Genomic DNA, 20286 nt, shown 5'->3' with positions numbered 1-20286 from the left:
CATCTGGCGCATACACCTTTGTATTAACTTTTTTATTAAATAATGAAATATAATGTTAAACAAAATTTATTCATGATATAATAAATGTCACATGAGATTGACAAAAATTTAATGACCGACCCGATCGAAACGTCCCCTAATGGAGTTCGGTGCCCATGTCATCGTAGTTAGGTCGATGTGGTTGAGTGGATTGTGGACGGTATAGTTGCCCAAATTGGGACATTGAATCGTTTTGGAAACGAAGCAATGGTTCATGAGGTGTACTATAGTTAAACAATGGTTGTGTGTTTTGGTGATGGGATGTTTGAGTGGTCATTTGTGGGGGGCTACGATGAATTGACCCATATGAATCATCTGGGAAATAGATAGTTGTGGTTGAAGCGTATGGTTGTTGGTGGGTAGGGTTTGATTCTTGGTTTTGTGGTTAGGTGGGTGGCATGAATGGATTGCGACGTTGGGTGTTTGGTTGTTAGGTGGATGACATGAATGGGTTACGAAGTTGGGTGTTTGGTTGTTGGGTGTATGTGGTAGGTTGATGGTGTGAGGTTATTTGTTGGATTTGGGTGGTTTGACATTGGTGTTGGACGAGGACTTGTTGTTGTGTGTATGTTGACGAAGCTAGTTGGCGTGCATCAATCAAATACCGTGGCTCAGACACAAATTGTTGTGTTGTTACCGACCTAAACCATGCTATATATGGTTGAGTTGGTCTTGAACCGTGGATGACTAGTTCGTTTAAGACGTGTTGTCATTGATTCCTCCATTGGCGACACATCTCTTTTGCAAAGTTTCTCCAGTCGGGAAAATTCCATTGGGTATCAACAATACCATTACACTCCATCATATAGGAAGGTATGGATAGCTAGGACAAAGGTTGTTGAAAAAGTGTATGGCAATTGGGAGGAGTCTTACAAACAACTTCCAAAATACCTGTTGGCTCTAAAACAGTATGCTCCATGAACTATTGTCAAGTTGGAAACGTTGCCCGCGTATACACCAGATGTGACGTGTGCTATTGGAAATGGAACATTCCGTCGTCACTTCTGAGCGTATCAACCATGCATCATAGGTTTTTCTTTCTGTAAATCTATTATACAAATTGATGGTACATGGTTGTACTGGAAATACAAAGGAACGTTACTGATGGCAGTGGCACAAGATGGCAACATCAACATTTTTCTAATCGCCTTTGCCCTTGTTGAAGGGGAGACTGTTGAGGGATGGAGTTTTTTCCTAAGAAATCTCTGATTGTACGTTGCACCTCAGCCTAATTTATGTTTGATCTCCGATAGACACCCTTCAATCATCAGTGCATATAATAACATTGATAATGGCTGACAAGATCCTCCTTCGACGCATGTCTTCTGCATTAGACATATTGCTCAGAATTTCATGGGGGAGCTCAAAGACAAAACATTATGGAAGAAGGTTGTCAACGTAGGTTACACATTATTATAACCTTCTATCAAACACTACCGCGAAGAAATGAGATTGTCAAACGCAGATGTAGTACGGTGGATTGACAGTATTCCATTGGAGAAGTAGACTAGGGCATACGACAACGGTCAACATTGGGGCCACATGACAACAAATCTTGTGGAATAAATGGACTCTATCTTCAAAGGCATCTGTAACCTACCTATAACCGCTTTGGTACAGACAACATATTTCAGGCTAGGGGCTGTTTGAGACCAGACGTTCCAAATGGAGTTCAGTGTCGCAATCTGGGCAGTTGTTCAGTGATGCTTTAATGAAATTCATTAGACATGAAGCTGCCAAAGCAAACACACATGTGGTCACGGTGTTTGACCGCACTAAAGCTTGGTATAGTGTTGTTGAGTCCATGGATCACAATGAGGGCATGCCGATGGGACAGTACAAAGCCAAACTAGATAGAGGTTGATGCGACTGCGGAAAGTTCTAAGCTTTATGTACGCCCTGCTCCCATGTCATTGCAGCATGTTCGAAGGTTCGAAGGGATCCATCCTACTTGCTATCTGACATTTACAAAGTCACCAGTCTATCAAATGTTTATAAAATTAGTTTTTCCGTAGTGGCAAAAGATGATTACTTGCCAGAATATAAAGGGGACATCGTCTGGCGCAACGAAGTTATGCGAAGGAAGAAAAACGGTCGCCCAAACAGCACCCGTATTCGAACCGAAATGGATACGACGAACAAAACGATTAGATTATGTAGTTCATGCCGTCATCCAGGTCACAATCGTGCAAACTGTCATAGTGTTGGAACGAGCACAACCAGATAAATTCATATGTACCTCTGTTGCAATATATGAAAAACTAAATTTATTTCATATTATAAGTTTTTGTGAGGAAAATACCATTACATAAACAACAACACAAACAATTAAAACAACTGCAATACAATAACTAAGCGATTACAACCATCAAAACAATTTTGAACATGTAACGCATCATCCTATGAACGTCTCAGTCAGTCTTAATATCCACTCATTCACGCACTTCTCCATTTTGGTTGAACGTGGACACAAGCCATTGGATTCTTCTAATCCTTTCACCATCTTCAATTTCTCCATCTAACCAACTGTTCAACGTTCGATTAAGACGTTCAAACGAATCTATATTCCAAAGTCAAATCTTTATCGGAGATGCAACGACGGGAAATATTAAATCGGCATTTCGCTTGTGAATGTATTCAGACATGGTTAAAACTCAAAAACTTGAAGGAGAGTGAAGTTGAATGAAAGAAAATATGGTTGTAGGGTAAGAGTTGTGTGAAAATTATTGCATACAGGCGAGGTATTTATAGAGGAGACAGAAAATGCATGCGTCAAAGGGCTAAGCGCCTCACATGTCAAGACATTTAGGCGCCAGAGGCATTGACGCCTCTTCATGAGCCAAAGTGCATGCGCCAGAGGCACTCGCACCTCTTCATGAGGCTCCCAAAACACGTGCCTCACATTCTGGCGCCTCCTCCTAATGCTAAATGAATGTGTCAATTCATCTGGCGCATCCGTTTTGAAAGATGGCTATTTTGATTATTTTTTTGAAATAATGGTTATTTTTGATTATTTTTTAAAAAAAGTGGTTATTTAGAAAAATATCGAATAAATTAATAAGAAAATTTATTGAATATAATTTATATTGTATTTTAAATAATTAAAATTTGTAAATTGATATTAATAATTAAAAAATCTAAAAAAATGTGAATGAAATCTAAAGTCATTTTTACTTAGCATCGTAACATTAAACATTGGTCTTAAATTTAATATCGTAATATTATTAATTTTTATTTAGTTTATAATTTATCTGTATTAATTTTTGGGATTAATTGCTATACTCTGTCAGTGTAAAAAAATTTAAACTGTCAATTTATCACCATCATCCGCTTGCATTACTTTATAGTCTTTTAAAATAAAAGTCAAATTTGTTTCAATATCTAACGGTCATGATTAACTGACGGTGTAAAATCCTTTTACACTCAATGTACTTCAATTAAATCCTTAGTTTTTATAGTTAACTTTATCCTAGCATTACTATCTAATTGATTTAATTAAAAAATATAAATCAAATCGATTTAATATAATTGAAATTCAAATGAAGCTGAATATAATTAATATGTCTCTATTCATTTCATTTCATACAATTTCTAAAGAGAAAACAATATCAACTAAAAACATTAAAAAAAAAAGAAGAGAAAACTAGTATTTCTCTTTATAGAAAAGAAGGGAAAACTATAGAAATATTCTTTATAAAAAAAATAATTAATATCTCAAACACATCTTTATAACAACTCAAAACATAAAAATAAAATAAGTAATCTCTTCTTATCTTTAGAAAACATGTATGTATGCATGCGAGAAAGACTATGAAAAAATAGCATAATATTTATTGTTATAAACTTTAGTATATCATAAAGTATGTAGGGCAGGTGCCCCAAGGGGGGAGTGGTGCCTCCCCATAAAGCAAGTGTATGCTCTAGTTCTATTGGTGCATTGATATTGTATGCGAAATGTATTACGGTGTCTAAATATATATTTTTTTAAATATAATTATTTTGATAAATAATTTAAAATATTAATTGTTCGAGAATTTAAATTAAAAGAATTGATTATTTTAAAAAAAACCCACAAATCCACCTTCTTTTGAAGGGTTTAAAACATGACAGACTTAAAACGGATAAACGAACTGAGTCTCAACCTAACTTATCATCTTTTTGACGGGTCTGCGGGTCGGTCCGACGGACCACCACTCGTTTTGCTATCCCTAAGCTATAATGAAATAGCGGAATGTTAATTATTTAAGTCTATATTATGTAATGAAAAGTTTTAATTAATTAATTTTATATGCTTTTTGGGTTAGTGGAGTGAAGTAGTGGATTTTAATTAATTAATTAATTAATTAATAGAAAAAAAAAATTTTGATGGAAAATTTAATTATAGTTTGTGTGTTAGTGTAAAGTTGTTAACTTTTATTAAAAGGAATATTTAATTTTATTATATTTTACAAATTTAAAATAGGCATAAGAGGTCTATCAAATATCATTTTTAAACAATTTTATTATTATTAAAAATCTCATAGCACTAAATTGTACATGGTACGGGTGTGTGCCTTTATCCGGTTTAAGAGCATTTTTTTTTATGTTTTTTTAATTTTTAGTACCCTTATTTCAAAATCTATTTTTTTAGAATTTATTTTTGATGAGTTGACAATAATAACTATAAATATTTATTATTTAATTTTTTTAATTAATTAAATTAATAATTTTAATTAATTCTTTTAGTTTTTTTTTGAAATTATTTATTAATACAAATTTAATATTTAAAAGAATAATTTTCAACCCACAATTATATATTATAGTGTGTTTATAAATACTAATGTTTTTTATTGAAAAAACTGTAAGACTTCAATCATATTTCTCTCAATATTTCTGCATTGTTGAGTTTGATTGACTTAATTTCCTACATTATTAAAAAACAACATAATGGCATCAACCCTTTTGACTTCAACAACAATTATGTTGAATTCTCTCATTGTTGTGTTGATGACTAATAGAAACGACAAAGGTGTTGTATCTAGGGCTGGACAACGGGCCGGGTTGGACGGTTTCGGACCCAAAAATTTCATCCATCCCAACCCGCGGTTAAGCCATATAAGCCCATTTTCGCCCATTTTTGTAATCGGTTTGGACGGGTTGGGTTAGGACGGGTTGCGGGTTATGCAATCAGTTTAATCGGTTTTATTGGATTGATATTATTTTGAGCTACAAATTACTACAACCTAGATTCAAAATAAATTCAAAGTATCAAAAACTTCAATCCAAAATAACAACTGTTATGCTACTTCCACACAGACCTTAAAAAAAAATTACAACCACTGTATCATATACAAAAACTCAAAATACATAAGAAACAAGAGAACATTTGAAAGTATATCAAACAGTTGCAAATTGTTGGTCTTTGGATGATAGGACTCAAAATATATGTGTCAAGTTTTGGTTCTTGAATTACAAGTGCTTCCACTTCCACCTAAGCCACTTCCACCTAAGCAAGACCATAACATTATCGATAAGGCAGACCATAACATTATCCGTGGGAGTATGGAGAATACCATACCTTCATCTTCAAGAGCTTTTACAGACAACCTGTAATTATGAACAAATTTTAGTTTAAATCATAAGCAAATGCTTATCATACCCATAACAAGACAATATAAAAATAAGAGAACTGACTTGATCTTATCCAATAATAACTTGAGCTCTCTTTCCAGTTCTTCAACATGCATTCCTCTCTCACCTAACCTGCAATTCAAAACCAATTTCAACATTTCTCAGCATAAGGTAAAAACTCATAAAACATACCCAAATCAAAACTACAATATCAACCTTAATTAATAAATATAAATGTTGATTAACACTGGTAGAAGTTAAATCATTAGAGTCAATCTACCATTTAGCTTTAGTGAAATAGCATTGTAATTATTCTAAGCATCACTAGTTGAGTTTAACTTGTTTTATAACCAATCATGTCACAATAGAAACAAATCTCATTGAGTTAATGTCGATTCCAACAAGTTCAAGTGGCAGATCCTAACAGTTCCGATACAAATGAAATTCTACAACATCAAATGGATTTCAATTTAACCCATATGTGTCAAGAGTGAATATTTCATTTTAACAAAATATTTATTCCTCCCACCATTATCTTTAATAATCTCATGGAACATAACTTTGTTAAACCAAAACCAGATGCTTGAGAATCCAATGAAAAGATGATGCCAAGCTCTTCAATAAATGGGAAACAATAAACTACCACTATCATATGGCTATCATTAAGAGATAGACAATGCTTAATCAAATCAAAACCGTTAATTCTACACATGTAAAGGCATACCGATATAAAGTAAACACGCATCAATTTTGAAGGTCTTGGTCAACTGCATCATTTTCAGCCTGTAAGAGAAAATTAAGAAATAATGAAAAAAAAAATAACACGACACTATTTTTTAACCAATAACATAACACTGTTAATTAACATAGCATATGTTGCAGCTCATTTACCAAGATGTTACAAAATGTATCAATTGATCCTGGCTATATAGCGTATCGTCACAGTTTTACCAAGTTGTTCCTGCATGGCCTCAAAATGTTTTATTGGACAACCGACCATGATATTACCAACTTCAGTTCAAAATTAATTAGTATTAAATCGAACTAATAAACCACTAATGATAATTAGCACAATAATATATTGTTTGATGCATACCAAAATTTGTCTAGCTTGAATATCTTCAAAATCCACTGGACAAAATATATATTGTCTGGCCATTGAGTAGTCACAAAATATTAGTCACATATGACTTCAAAAAAAATAGTTGAACTGAAAAATTAAACAAGAAAAATATTAAACTTTAAAAAGGAATAAAGTAATAAGTAAATCAAATTAATAAAGTAAATATACCTCCATATTTTTCAAGCACAACCAGAAGGTTGTGGCTGAAACGGTAAAGATCCTCTTCTTGTTGCTGAAGAAATTTCTTCAAATTCTGAAATAATGAAATAAACATTTTTTTAGAAAGATATAACAATTATGAAATAAAGATATAATAATTTTACCTGCTATGGTATCTTCAGAAAGCTCAAAATCTTCCATGAGGTTCAAGTCTTTAAAATAGGTAAAAGACGACTTTAACCAATTCTGGGTGCAAATTAATGCCTCTGGCATTTAAGGTTTTAGGGAGCTCCTATAAGTTTCTAAGACTTTCCCTCCTGTACTGAAGGCACTTTCTGATGCAACCGGAGACACTAGTGTGGCAAAAATATCTTTAGCTATTGTAGATAAAATAGGATATTGTGTTGAATTGTGTTTCCACCATACAAGAAGGTCAAATTTAGGATCCCTTTTGACACACTTACTAGAGTAAAAACCCCCAAGCTCATTTTGTTGATCAATCGAGTCTTGTTCCTCTAAATGTTGCTCAAAAGCATCATCTCTAGCCATTAGTGAAGGACAGCCAACTATTGTTTCATCATCGGAAACATTGTTTTCACCACTACCAAGAGGTTGTCTATTATGATTTTGGTCATAAGCCTGCTTATACCAATCATACAATTTTTGTAAGCTCTCTTTTATAGATTTGATCAACCCGGTAGCAAACACAAATCCAACTCCATACATATCCTTAAAAGTCCACTCAATATAACTCAACTTGTATCTTGGATCCAAAATAATTCCAAAATAAATCAACTTGTTCATCTTACTAGCACCCCCCCCCCCCAATATCTATTATACTTTTCCATCATGTTCCCACCCACACTTGTAAAAACACCGTTCAAGTTCATAGTAGCTTGCTTTAGCTCACAATAGATCGCAGACACTTGGTGAAAAACACTATGCAAACTCACACTTTGAGAAGTGGAAAAAACATTAGTTGCTTCATAGAATAACTTTAAAAAAGATATAAAAGCTCTAACAATGTCCCAATCATCACTACTAGGAGGACTACCTTTTCCAAAGAACTCTCTATAGCTCGACTCTTCATACTCAAGCTTATCAAAAACAGCTTGAAACTTCTCTGCAGCCTCAAGCATCAAATATGTCGCGTTCCAACAAGTTGAAACATCGAGACATACTAGTTTTTTACATGTTATTCCAGCAAACTCAATGCATTCTTTAAACTTGGCTGCCCTATGAGGCGAGGACTTGACAAATCTAACAACATCCCTAACACTAGTAATAGACAAATGCTTCTCTTTTAAACCCTCATTTACCACCAAATTCAATATGTGAGCAGCACACCTCGTATGAAAACATTTTCCATCCCCCATCATCCCATTCATAGTTGATATTTTTCTATGCAAATATGTTACAGCTACATCATTTGAAGTTGCATTATCAACAGTTATGGTAGACACATTCCTAATTCCCCAATCCCTTAACACCTCTTCAATCTTCCTACCTACCGTGTCACCCTTGTGGTTTGGAATAACTGTGAAGCTTATAATTCTTTTTTGATAGTTCCATTCGTTATCCACAAAGTGTGTCGTAAGGGTTAAGTAGTTTTGATTTTGGATAGAAGTCCAACAATCAGTAGTAAGTGCTACTCTATTGCAGTCAGACTTAAAGAAGGCTTTTAGTTTTTGTTTCTCATCCAAGTGTAGCTAAAAACAGTCTCTAACTACTGCACGCTTAGATGAGAGAGTAAACTGGGGCTGCATTACTTTAGAATAGTACTTAAAACCTTCCCCCTCAACTGCACTAAATGGTCGTTCATCTAGAACCACAAAAATTGACAAAGCTTTTCTACAAGCTTGCTCGTCAAATTTGGAGCTAACATGACCCAATCTAGATCCTTCTACAGAGGGGTATGTAAGAATAGTCTGGGTGGGACCAGTGGTTATAGGCTTCTTTGCACATTTTAAAATGTGATGGTTCATGTTGGTGGTGCCATGAGTCCTAGGGTCGCATAGGTATTTTTTGTGGTAGTGTTTATAAGTTGCAGTTGGTGTATCAACTAAGTCATCTGGTAATCTAATAAAGTGCTCCCAACAAGCAGATGATTGCCTAGAACCACTTGCATTAGCTTTCCTCTTCTTTGTAGGTTGGGTATTAACTAATTTTGGTCTAACAACTTCAGTTGTTGCTGCTGAACCAACTTCATTCATGACATATTGAGTAGGTATAGTTTGATTAGGCTGATCCATCACTGAAAAATGAAGGAGCCATAATCAACAAACCATCACAAAAAGATAATTAAATAGCTGACAATGACACATTTTACTACTTGGCCAATGCTGACAGTATCCTTACAATATACATTAAATAGCAGAATTATCATGATCCATTAAAACTAATATGCAGTGAGAATAATCAAAGCCATATTGTAAAATGAGTATTGAAGACCAAAATAATAATAAATCAAGCTTTGTCCTATGGAATTAGTTGCATGAATTTTATCAATATATCAATATTTAAAAAGTTAATAAAATAGGAATTAATGAATTTTATATATAATGTAAAATATAGATTGCACTATTCAAATATCTAAAATAGTGCAGTAATATAACCCTTCCAGTAATGAATTTTATAAATATGGACTATTAAAATTCCTAATATGGATTATTTATAAACAATAATAGTAGAGTTAGTTTATACTGCACTATTAATGCACTAAATATCAATATATAATATAAAATTTATAAACAATTAATGGAAGGGTTATAATACTGCACTATTTTAAAACCTATTTTGCATACAATTTAGTTTCAAATGGTATTCAGAAAAATTCAGTTTCAAGATGATATTAGAGGACAATGTAATAGAGAAACAAAAGGTAGCATTAAAAGTGTCATCATTTGGTAGCACTAAACTAGCACATAAGCAACAACAATATACCATACATTTGGTATGCACTAAACTATCACATAAACAACAACATACCATGCTAAAAAACTTATGATTCTCTGTTATACCAAATTTTGTTTTAACTGCAATGTGTTGGACTTGTTACAATAATACATGGCACACCTCCTTTCTCATGGACAGCTTGATGGAAGTGGGTAACCAATACACCATATGAAGTAATGAGTAAGACTTAAATTGTTTTCAATCATATGAGTTTATTAAGACTTAAAAAGAAACATGTAAGACTTTTGGTAGAAACATGTAAGACTATGATACCTTATTTGTTTAATTTGCCAAGGCAAGACTAGCCATTGATATGAGAACTGAAATATCACCTGCAACTACAACCAGTTTAATTGTTATTAATAGCGGATCGCAGAAAACCGGATACATGAAATATCAGATAACATAGCAGGAAAAAAAACTGACATAAAACTCAATATTTCTAACATAAACCAAAAAAGAAACCGACATAAAACTCAATATTTCAAACAATTAATAAAGCATAACGTATGGTAGCTTATGTTGCGGGAAAGAGATGAAGGAACAGAGTGAAAACAAAGCAAAATCATGAGTTGTGTCTTTACCTAAGTTCCAAAAATCACGATTCATGCAGGGGTAGCAAAAGTCACATTCTAGTTTCCAAAGATCAATCCAAAGTAATCAAATATTATGCACAAATCAAGTTTCTAAGTTAGAGAGTTAGAGAGAACAAAGAGATTCATCGAAACAACAATATTATAAGCAAAAAAACACAAACTCTAATCACCCGTAGAGTGAGAGAACTGGTCCAAAGCCTTTAATCACCTGTAACAAAAACAATCATCATAAACCCTAAATTAAAAACCTTAGATTCAGAAACCCTAATTAAAAAAATCCTAACTAAGAGTGATAGAACTGAGAATGTGTGAAAACATTAGAGAATATGGGAAGGAAACAATTAATCACATTGTAACTGGAATGAAAGAGTGAAAGATCTGGGAACGAGATGAGTGAGGGAATGAGAGAGTGAGAGAATATGGGAAGGAAAAACGAGAGTGAGAGAAGTGAGAACAAGAGGAATCTCTGAGCATGAGGTATTATCCCTTCCCCTTATTTGACAAAACGTTGTGTTTCGTAGATGGGCGGGTCTGGGTACCCGTGGGTCCATTTTTGGTACCCGGCCCGTTCTTTTGAACCCCCTGTAACACGGTTTGGTAACCCGTTTGACCGGTCCAACTCACCCAAATTCCTTTTTTTTTCCGAGTTTCACCGGGTTGGGCCGGATGGACGGTTTATGTCCACCCCTGGTTGTATCTATGGTGTTTGGTGATAGCACTGAACTAGTTTTGTCAATAGTTTTTTCTAAATATTGGTTTGTTTCTTATTGGCTTTCTTATTGAATATTCATTTGATAGATTAGCCACGGAAATAACTCTGGATTATACTACAACAGGAAAAAAAACTAATTTAAAAAAATAAGAAATTAAAAAATTAAAAAACATTAAACTAAAGACGGCTAGTTGTTACTAACATAAATAAATGGAACTCCCTCCGAAGTTTCCCGCGCTTTATCTAAATACTCTCACATTCCCGCTTCCAACTATTTCATTCCCTTCTCTCACCATTGACAATTTGGTCCCGAAACGACGACGCATCTCTGTTCACCATTGAATTCACCTTCCACAAATCCACAACACAAGCGAAACTGTTTTGCCCCAAATATCCAACCCAAACTCAATGAACTCTCGAGAACTTTCTCTAGTGGCCACGGCAACTCTAGTTGGCGCCTTCGCCTCCGCAATCGCTCTCCGTTTCTTCCACCGCTCCCAAACTCACCCATCCAAATCCAAAACCAATCCCTCGCAAAACGGCACCGTCTCTTCTTCTACAGACCCTTTTGACCCCTCCAAACGCAAAGAGTAATTAATTTCTATCTTTTTTTAGCTCCACTGGCTATTTATTGTCTTCATTTAAATTTAACTGATTTCAATTTTCACAGATACTTGTCGTGGGATGATTATTTTATGGCAATTGCGTTTTTGTCTGCGGAAAGATCCAAAGACCCTAACAGGCAGGTCATATTTCACATCACACCAAATTAATTTCTACCTATTAACTTTTCTATGTTAGTTCATAAAATATTTTTACAATTTCTAATTGGTGAGATATGATTCAATGGATGCTTTTAAAAAATGTACCATAACGCTGAGTTTTTGAATAATGTAGGTTTTAAAGGTTATGTATATTGAGGTGTTGTTGATATTTGATGTTGTAGGTTGGTGCATGCTTAGTGAGTCAAGATGGTATAATTCTAGGTATGTTCATTCTATTCTCTTACTTGCATATTCTATTTCTTTCGAGAAACACACGTGTACTTGGAAATACGATAAGGTTATTGAGAGTCAGCTTATGTGTTTGATGGTAAGAGATTCTGTATGCTAGGGTTTGATGGAAGTAGTGAACGAATCTCCAAGCCACGAGGTTGGAGTATTTATTGAGGATTCCTTGGGTCATATTAGAAGGAGAGAAACAGTTTTCCCTATCTTCCTCAAATTATTGAGGGACAGATTTCTCCTTTGACTCCCATTTCCCAAATTGTTATTCCTTAGACACCTTATAGGTCACGTGTGAATAAGGGGTGGAGCATGCATCTTGGTTCGGACTAGGCAACCAGGTTCAATCAGGCAACCCGGGACTGCCTACCCAATATTGCTGTAATTTAATGGGCAGTCCCTTTCCAGGCCCAATTAAGTTATTCCAGTCCAACATGTTTCATACCTTGTTTATTTTTCTTCTTTCTGTGATAGGGATTGGTTATAATGGATTTCCAAGAGGTTGTTCTGATGACAAGTTACCATGGGCCAAGGTTGGTGAATAAGGGAGGATTTGAGTTTTTTATTTCTATCATTTAAACATTCTCATTTCTATATTTATTTATATTTCAGAAATCTAAGACCGGGAATCCTTTGGACACTAAGTACCCGTAAGTGTTTATTGAATCATCATTCACTCTTGTTGTAACCTTAATTATGTTCTTCTAGAATCTTACTTTTCATTAGCCATGATCTCATCGACAATGTTTATTTATTTTCTTTCTGTGTCCATTTTTAGTTATGTTTGTCATGCTGAAGTAAATGCTATTCTTAACACAAATCATGCCTCTGCTGCTGGACAAGTAAGTTCCTCTGCACTCTCTAATAAACTTCTATTCAAATATTTTATTTCACTGAAAACATCGCAGCTTGCTTCTGGATAGATTTTTACATGCTTTATTTATCACGTTGCGTTTGCAACTTTCAAATGGAATATGCCATTAGCACACACATATAGCATGTATTGCTTACACCAGTTAGCACCTAAAAGAAATTTCCTCTTTTCTTTTTTTGATCAATGCAGCGGCTGTATGTGACCATGTTTCCTTGCAATGAGTGTGCCAAGATCATAATCCAGGTTGGTGGTCTAGTTCAATTTGATGCATAGTATGTTTTAATGAACAATTGTGCAGATCAGTTCTTTATTTAATTTCCCCTCCTAAGCATGAAATACAAAAAATCACTTCAGCTTGTTTCATTAGCAACTGCTACATTTTATTATATATTAATACTACTGTAAGCTCTTATATGGAAGGGAAGCACAATAAAGTTAGACCGTGATGTTAATTTTGTGGTTTTAGAGACATGTTCATAGAAATTGCAATAACTTATGAATGATATATAGTCTGATAATCATGTTTATTCATGTTCTGATTGACATGAAATTGAAGTCTCTGGCACTACCACTACATTCTACAAGCACATATACACTAAAATCTCTGGCAATACATCATTGATCAGTATCAAAGGAGTATCCTATTTTTTAATTTAAAAAAACAAAATTCTGATACGTCGAGATAGTGCGGTTACAAGCCACAAAATGCTATCACCATATCTCCAATATGCCCAATTTACCTCATGTCTGTTCATATTATCAGTAAATGAATCAAACTTTCCCCTTAATCACTTTTCTCTTAACTTTATTTACTCTTGAAGTTGCATCTTTGCTTCTTGATAAACCAGATTTCGAAGCCACTCTATTTATGGGTGATGGTGAAGGAGGAGACGACATTAATAGCATTCCAATATCTTAGTTTAGATTTAATATTTACTAATGTATTAAAAGTTGTGTTTTGAGTTTGGTTTTTGTTAAACAATAATTTAACTAATGGCAAATTTTAATTTTTATATACATATCTTAAAACAACTTATCATATCCTATATTTTTCAATGGGCCACATATTGCCGTTGTATCCTTGGTTCATTGTATCACTATCTATCTGCATAGTCATGTGTTGCATCTTTAACTTGATATTATTATTCATTCTTCAGATCAGAAGAGGTGCATCTTATATTTAAATTCTTTCTTGCAGTCAGGAGTTTCTGAAATTATTTATTTTGTGGAGAAGAGATTAGAAAATTCAAATGTTATATATACTGCCTCTCACAAGCTACTTTCATTGGCTGGTGTGAAGGTAACTTCTTATACATAGTTTTTGTATGTGTATTTTCACTTAATTCAGCTGGCTTAGGTATACCAAATACTTACTGATACCAATACAATACTAATATACTATTAACTTCTCGATTCTCAGGTTCCTTATACTTGCGTGTCTCTAGCCAATCTGTAGGTCTTTAATATAACTTATATAAATTTGTTCCCTGATTATGCAGGTGAGGAAACACCAACCAGCGATGAGTGAGATTCATCTGAAGTATGATGAGCACTAGCTTTTGAAGCTTGGCATGACATTACATGACATGTATTCAGTGTTTGTAGTAACTATCTTCTGAAATCAGAATGACCGGAGATGTTGCCTGTGATGTGATGATTCTGGTTACTTCAAGTACATTTAAATTTCTCCTCAAACCAAATAGTGAACAAATAGTCGTGACACATTTTGACCCTTCATTATGTGCTGTATGCAATCAAACCACATATATGTATTAAACCCCCATCCAGAGTCCTCTGTGACCACTTCAAGCGTGATAACAGGAGAATATAATACCGAGTTTTCCTAAGTTTTGATATTAAAGAAAACTTTCAAAACTATACAGATCTTAGAATTTACAACTCTCGTATAATGAAAAGGAACTTGATCTAGTAGAAACAATCCTCCCATTTTCAGTCTATCTATTACTATTATGTTATTTTTTTTAGTATAGGCACAAATTTTGTTATTTTTTTTAGTCTAGACACAATTTTTGTTATTTCAAGACTCTCGTTTACATGTGATTATGAGTGAGAATAACTTGAGTTGAGTTAAACTTTGTTAATTTTGAATATGGTCTGTTAAAAAATTAAAAGGTTAAGCTTGATCAATGGTCTATCAGTTTAATTTTTTCAAAGATCTGATTAGCCTATTAACTTATTTAAAAAGTCTATATCATTTGAATATATATAATTAAGCAATTCAATTAATATTTAAATATACTAGAAAATCAAAAATATAATGAGACTAAATGTTTGTTTACATAGACTTATTTGAGCTTACATAGAGAAGTATAAGTTTTGTGAGATTATTTGTGTAAAATAATTTATGACATTATTGATAATTTTTTTTTAATTTACTTTCAAAGTTCTTTAAGATAACTAAACTTTATTTTTGTATTTTAATATAAAATATAAAATAGAATATAAAAAATAATGTTTTTGTAAGAGAACTATGAAAGTATCTCATCGATAGTTCAGTCCGTAACATGTACTATGATATAAGAGATGTGTAATTTGGCCTCTGTAGGCCCATTTGTATCCCATTTGAGCCATTATCCTTTTGACAATTATTCTCTTCTAAGAGATTCCTTTGTCGTACCTAATTAACAACCTGATCAGCGTTTTGGTTTTGATTAACCATCATGACAGGTGGATGTTCTACTTCCTTAGGTATCTCTTGTTCGACCACTTGGGGCATCAATTGTTGTCCCTGATTTACAATATTTTCCTCAAAAATTGACCATTCGTTTAGGACCTGCCTAACGATTTGTGGTTGTATAATAGGTCGAACTTGCGATTGGGGAAGGCTAAAAAATCAACAATTCGATTCATTTTAGTTGCCAACTGTTGGTAACTATTTTGAATCAATGGGTTGAATATCATATTATACCCAACTGTTGGATAAGAGTATTTACTATGTCATGATTACTCTCATTCATCTGATGTCTCATTGCCATTATGGAATTCGTCGTGAAAGTTAGCATTGTCTGGGAACCAAATCTCCTTCCCATCTGAGATGGCATGGTTCGACCGTGGTTACCTATGGCCGATCTAGTCACCAAGATTGGCGAATACGTACATCACTATTAGCAAATGTCGCATGATTAATTTGTAAGTTTGTCATTATTGATGTTGACATCCCATAAGGTTGTTCAAGTCCCAACATGGGTATTGTGAAACCGTCATTGGGTGACTCTGTCTCCATAATAGGTATAGGAGTCATTGGGTGACTCTGGGTTATTGGAGACAAAATTTCCCCTTCTAGTAGAGTTGATAGCGCAACCGTCATTGACAATATGACTGTTATGCTAGCACTCGAAGGGATTGGTTCAATCGACATTGCAGTGACCGTGCTTGTCCCAGTGCTATTAGAGGGTTATTCTCCATTGTTATTTATGGGAATAGCCATCCTCCTAGCGTATCTCTTCACATAATTCCTAACTTCTCTCTTTGTTATTCTACCACTTCTTAGTCTCACGTGCACTCAGAAATGAGAAGTTAATGAAAATAAATGATATTGTTTCGAAATAAAATCAACAATTCACACAAAAGGGTACCAATGGGCGTGCCAATTTGTTCACGGGTAAATTTGGTAAACAAAACAAGTTTCTATTAATACTTAAGGGATCAAACTCGAAAGTCTTCCGAAACATATTTGTGTGAATTTAAACCTTTGAACACCATGTTATGATTGAAATAAAAAACATAATGTGAAGATAACAATGTGAAATTTTTACAAGACTTGGAATGTAAAAGATTTTGAAGACAAAGATAACTGAAATTGAAATATGACAATGAAGATAAAATGATAAATGATCGAAATGTAAATGAATGCTGAAAAAGGCTTGAATGTAAATGTGCTTGGAATTTATAAATATGAAACACATACGTACATTTTCTTCACTCGTTTCTAAATTACGTAGATACTTTGAGTATGTAGAAATATGAGTACAATTGTGGACCCATATAATATAAACATGCATCCCCTTATATACTAATATAAAATAGCCACCTACAAACGGTCGACTAAACAAATCACGACACGTTTTACTTCCATGCAACTGTTATCTTCGACGAGCCTCTACGTGTTTTCGAATAACCACCTGTTCTAATCCAATTCCCGCTCTTTCAGTCAAACCAAATAACCAACTTAGAGCATTTTGAAATTTTCACTAAGTCCACAGGTGCTACCAACGCTCATCGACCTTTAGCTGCTTTGACCACACTTGCCACTCGCATTGTTTCGAACATTTATTCTTACTTGCCATTTATAGCCAGGTTAAAAAATCCAAGGTAACACCGAGGTAGGATTTTTAAGGCTTTAAATGTTATGTCTATACATATAATGGATAATCATCAAGAGCGAGTTGTATTCATTCTTGGATCGACCGTCTTGACCTGTCCCACTAAGAGTGATTCATTCTAACCCTTTTCTGTGAATCGGTTAAGTCGAGATGAGTTACTTCTTGTCCAAGTACGGAGTTGATCTAAAGAAATTAAAATGTAAATAATCTCTCAAGTATGAGACCAAAAGAAATTAAAATGTACATAATCTCTCAAGTATGAGACCAAAAGAAATGAAGAGTCCAAAATATACTCAATCCCTCGTGCATGAGACATAGAGGGTATGGATGGGAATATGCCAAACCGACCTACAAGGGTCTATAGCCTAACCTATTTAAGGCCAGACCGGACCAGACCTATTTAATAAAAAAATCAAACTTAAACTTTTTAAAAAACCTATTTAATTAAATAGGGCAGACTTAAGATATTAAAAAAAGTCTATGAAGCCTTATAGACCGATTTATATTTTCATATATATATATATATATATATATATATATATATATATATATATTAAAATAGTCTAAATAGGATGACTTATATATGCATATATATTAGAAAAAAAATGTTAAATAGACTTACTTACATATGCATATATATTAGAAAAAATGCTAAATAGATCGGTCTATATATGAATATATAGACCATACAACTTTTTAAATAATATGGATTAATTGAAAACCTTAATAAAAAAAAACTTTTAAATAGGTTTTCAGATCATGCCAGACTTCTAAAAAAAGACATATCAGACAAAAAAGAGAGCTTATAATATGTCATAGACCAAATTCAAGTCTAATAAATTTTTCGTAATTCAGACTCACGCATTAAGGGGAGAGATTAGAATGTAGATCAATATATTTGTGTATTTTATTTTCTATTTAAATTAATTTATATTTATACTATGTACAAGAGACATTGGAATCTTGTCAAAATTGAAAAGAATTTTTTTTGGAAATTTCAAACAAATTTCAAACAATAGAAAACCAAATCCTCGTCTCCCAAATATATCCACACATTAGATTGCCATTATCTTATCCGTCAGATAAGAGGCGATCGTGCTCCTCTCGACTCAATCCTATCGGTACTTCACCCTTCTTCTTCCCACCAATCACAACACAAACTAAACACCCTCATTTCATTTCACTCACCACACAACTATTTCTTACCTCACCCTTCTTCTTCCTCTTCTTCCTCCTCTACCCATACCAACAATGGCGTCTCTACAGCACACCACCGCTTCACTCCACTCCAAACACATCCCCAAAACCACAAACATCCTCACTCGAAAACCCATCCTCAACCTCTCCTTTTCAACCTTCTACTCCCCAAAACTCAAACTCAAACTCAAACTCCCCCTCACCAAAACCCGCCGCTCCACCGGCGGAGCCCTCGGAGCCAGAATGTCATCCCTAGCCGCCGGCAGCTACGCAGCCGCTTTAGCCGACTTAGCAAATTCAAACAATACCCTCGACGCAATAACCGCCGACTTCGACAAAATCGAACAACTTTTCTCTGACCCCAAGGTGTTCGACTATTTCTCCAGCCCAATAGTCGAAGATTCCACCAAACGCCAACTTATAGGAGAGTTCGCCACTACCTCAGGCTTCCAACCACACACACACAACTTCCTTAACGTCTTGATCGACTCGAAGAGGATCGATATGATCATCGACATTATTAAGGAGTTTGAATTTGTTTACAATACTTTAACTGATACAGAGCTTGTGGTTGTGACTTCGGTTGTGAAGTTGGAGTCACATCATTTGGCTCAGATTGCAAAACAGGTTCAGAAGCTTACTGGGGCTAAGAAAGTGAGGACTAAAACTCTTCTTGATCCAAGTTTGGTGGCTGGTTTTACTGTCAGGTATGGGAACACTGGCTCTAAGTTTATTGATATGAGTGTTAAGAGGAAACTCGAGGAAATTGCTGCTCAAATTGATTTGGGTGATATCCAACTTGCTGTATAAGCATTCTTCGTGCTTCCTTTCAATTTGGTTTACTCAAATTGTAATTTTTTTTTGGATTATAAGTATATTTATGTATCTATGTATGAATCCTCAAGTGTGTACAACCTTCTTACAATAATCATATTAATATTGAGTCCCTGCTTCTTATATTTTAGTTTACTTAGTAATCTACCTTCATTTTGGAGAGTTAAGGATTCAAATCCTAGCTCAAAGATATCATATGTCTCAAAATTCTTTTAGCTAGAGTTCTAAACAGAAAACTATCTAGGGGAATGGACATTTTTTCTTTTGAGATGGTAGGAGGAGCCATTCTAAAATTTGAACAATATTTTAGCATTTTAGTCACTTAAGTTAAAGAATTGTGTTAATTTAGTAGCTTTTCAGAATTTAACACTAAGGTTTTAGAAATTATGGTATGACCATGGTTGGATAAACATTTTATTTCTATTGCAATAGAAATAAGCTGATCCAAACGGTTCTCATTTGATATATGCATTAAGATTATATTCAATGTGCTATGTATGCAGTAGGTCTTTATTTAGTTTTAATAGATGTAATAAAATTAAATTTAATGTTTGGTTTACTTAAAATCGAACAGAGCATTGCAAAATGGTGTGAGATCATTTTCCTTCAATTTCATCACTTACCACCATACCCAAATGATGAAATTAAATCTGAGATTTTGAAGAAGAGAGAAAAAGTAATTGAAAGATTTAAGGAAGTGAGAGAAGAAAGTAATTGAAAGGATTTATGGAAGTGAGAAGAATGTAATTGCATTGAACTATAGGAGTTGCTTGTATACAAGGTAGTTGTTACTTGTTATGTAATCAACTAAAAGTAAAATAAACCATCTCTAACTAACTA

General features: G+C 33.9%; 2 protein-coding genes across 2 annotated transcripts; both read left to right on the top strand.

Annotated features, from left to right (window-relative positions):
• The first annotated feature begins 11426 nt into the window (after positions 1–11426).
• Positions 11427–14950, top strand: LOC127074070 (uncharacterized). Its single transcript, XM_051015343.1, has 9 exons — positions 11427–11784; positions 11865–11940; positions 12141–12180; positions 12673–12731; positions 12811–12848; positions 12977–13040; positions 13262–13315; positions 14271–14372; positions 14572–14950. Exons 1-9 carry the CDS (start codon positions 11603–11605, stop codon positions 14626–14628), a joined length of 672 nt encoding a protein of 223 aa, XP_050871300.1. The 5' UTR covers positions 11427–11602; the 3' UTR covers positions 14629–14950.
• A 3447-nt stretch (positions 14951–18397) lies between these two features.
• On the top strand, positions 18398–19569 carry LOC127074069 (ATP synthase delta chain, chloroplastic). The gene has a single exon (NM_001426836.1). The coding sequence runs from the start codon at positions 18667–18669 to the stop codon at positions 19420–19422; it is 756 nt and encodes a 251-aa protein (NP_001413765.1). The 5' UTR covers positions 18398–18666; the 3' UTR covers positions 19423–19569.
• Positions 19570–20286: the final 717 nt, after the last annotated feature.

Source organism: Lathyrus oleraceus, chromosome 4 (genome assembly GCF_024323335.1).
Source record: "Lathyrus oleraceus cultivar Zhongwan6 chromosome 4, CAAS_Psat_ZW6_1.0, whole genome shotgun sequence".
NCBI lineage: Eukaryota > Viridiplantae > Streptophyta > Magnoliopsida > Fabales > Fabaceae > Lathyrus > Lathyrus oleraceus.
This window is presented reverse-complemented; position numbering and strand designations above follow the sequence as displayed.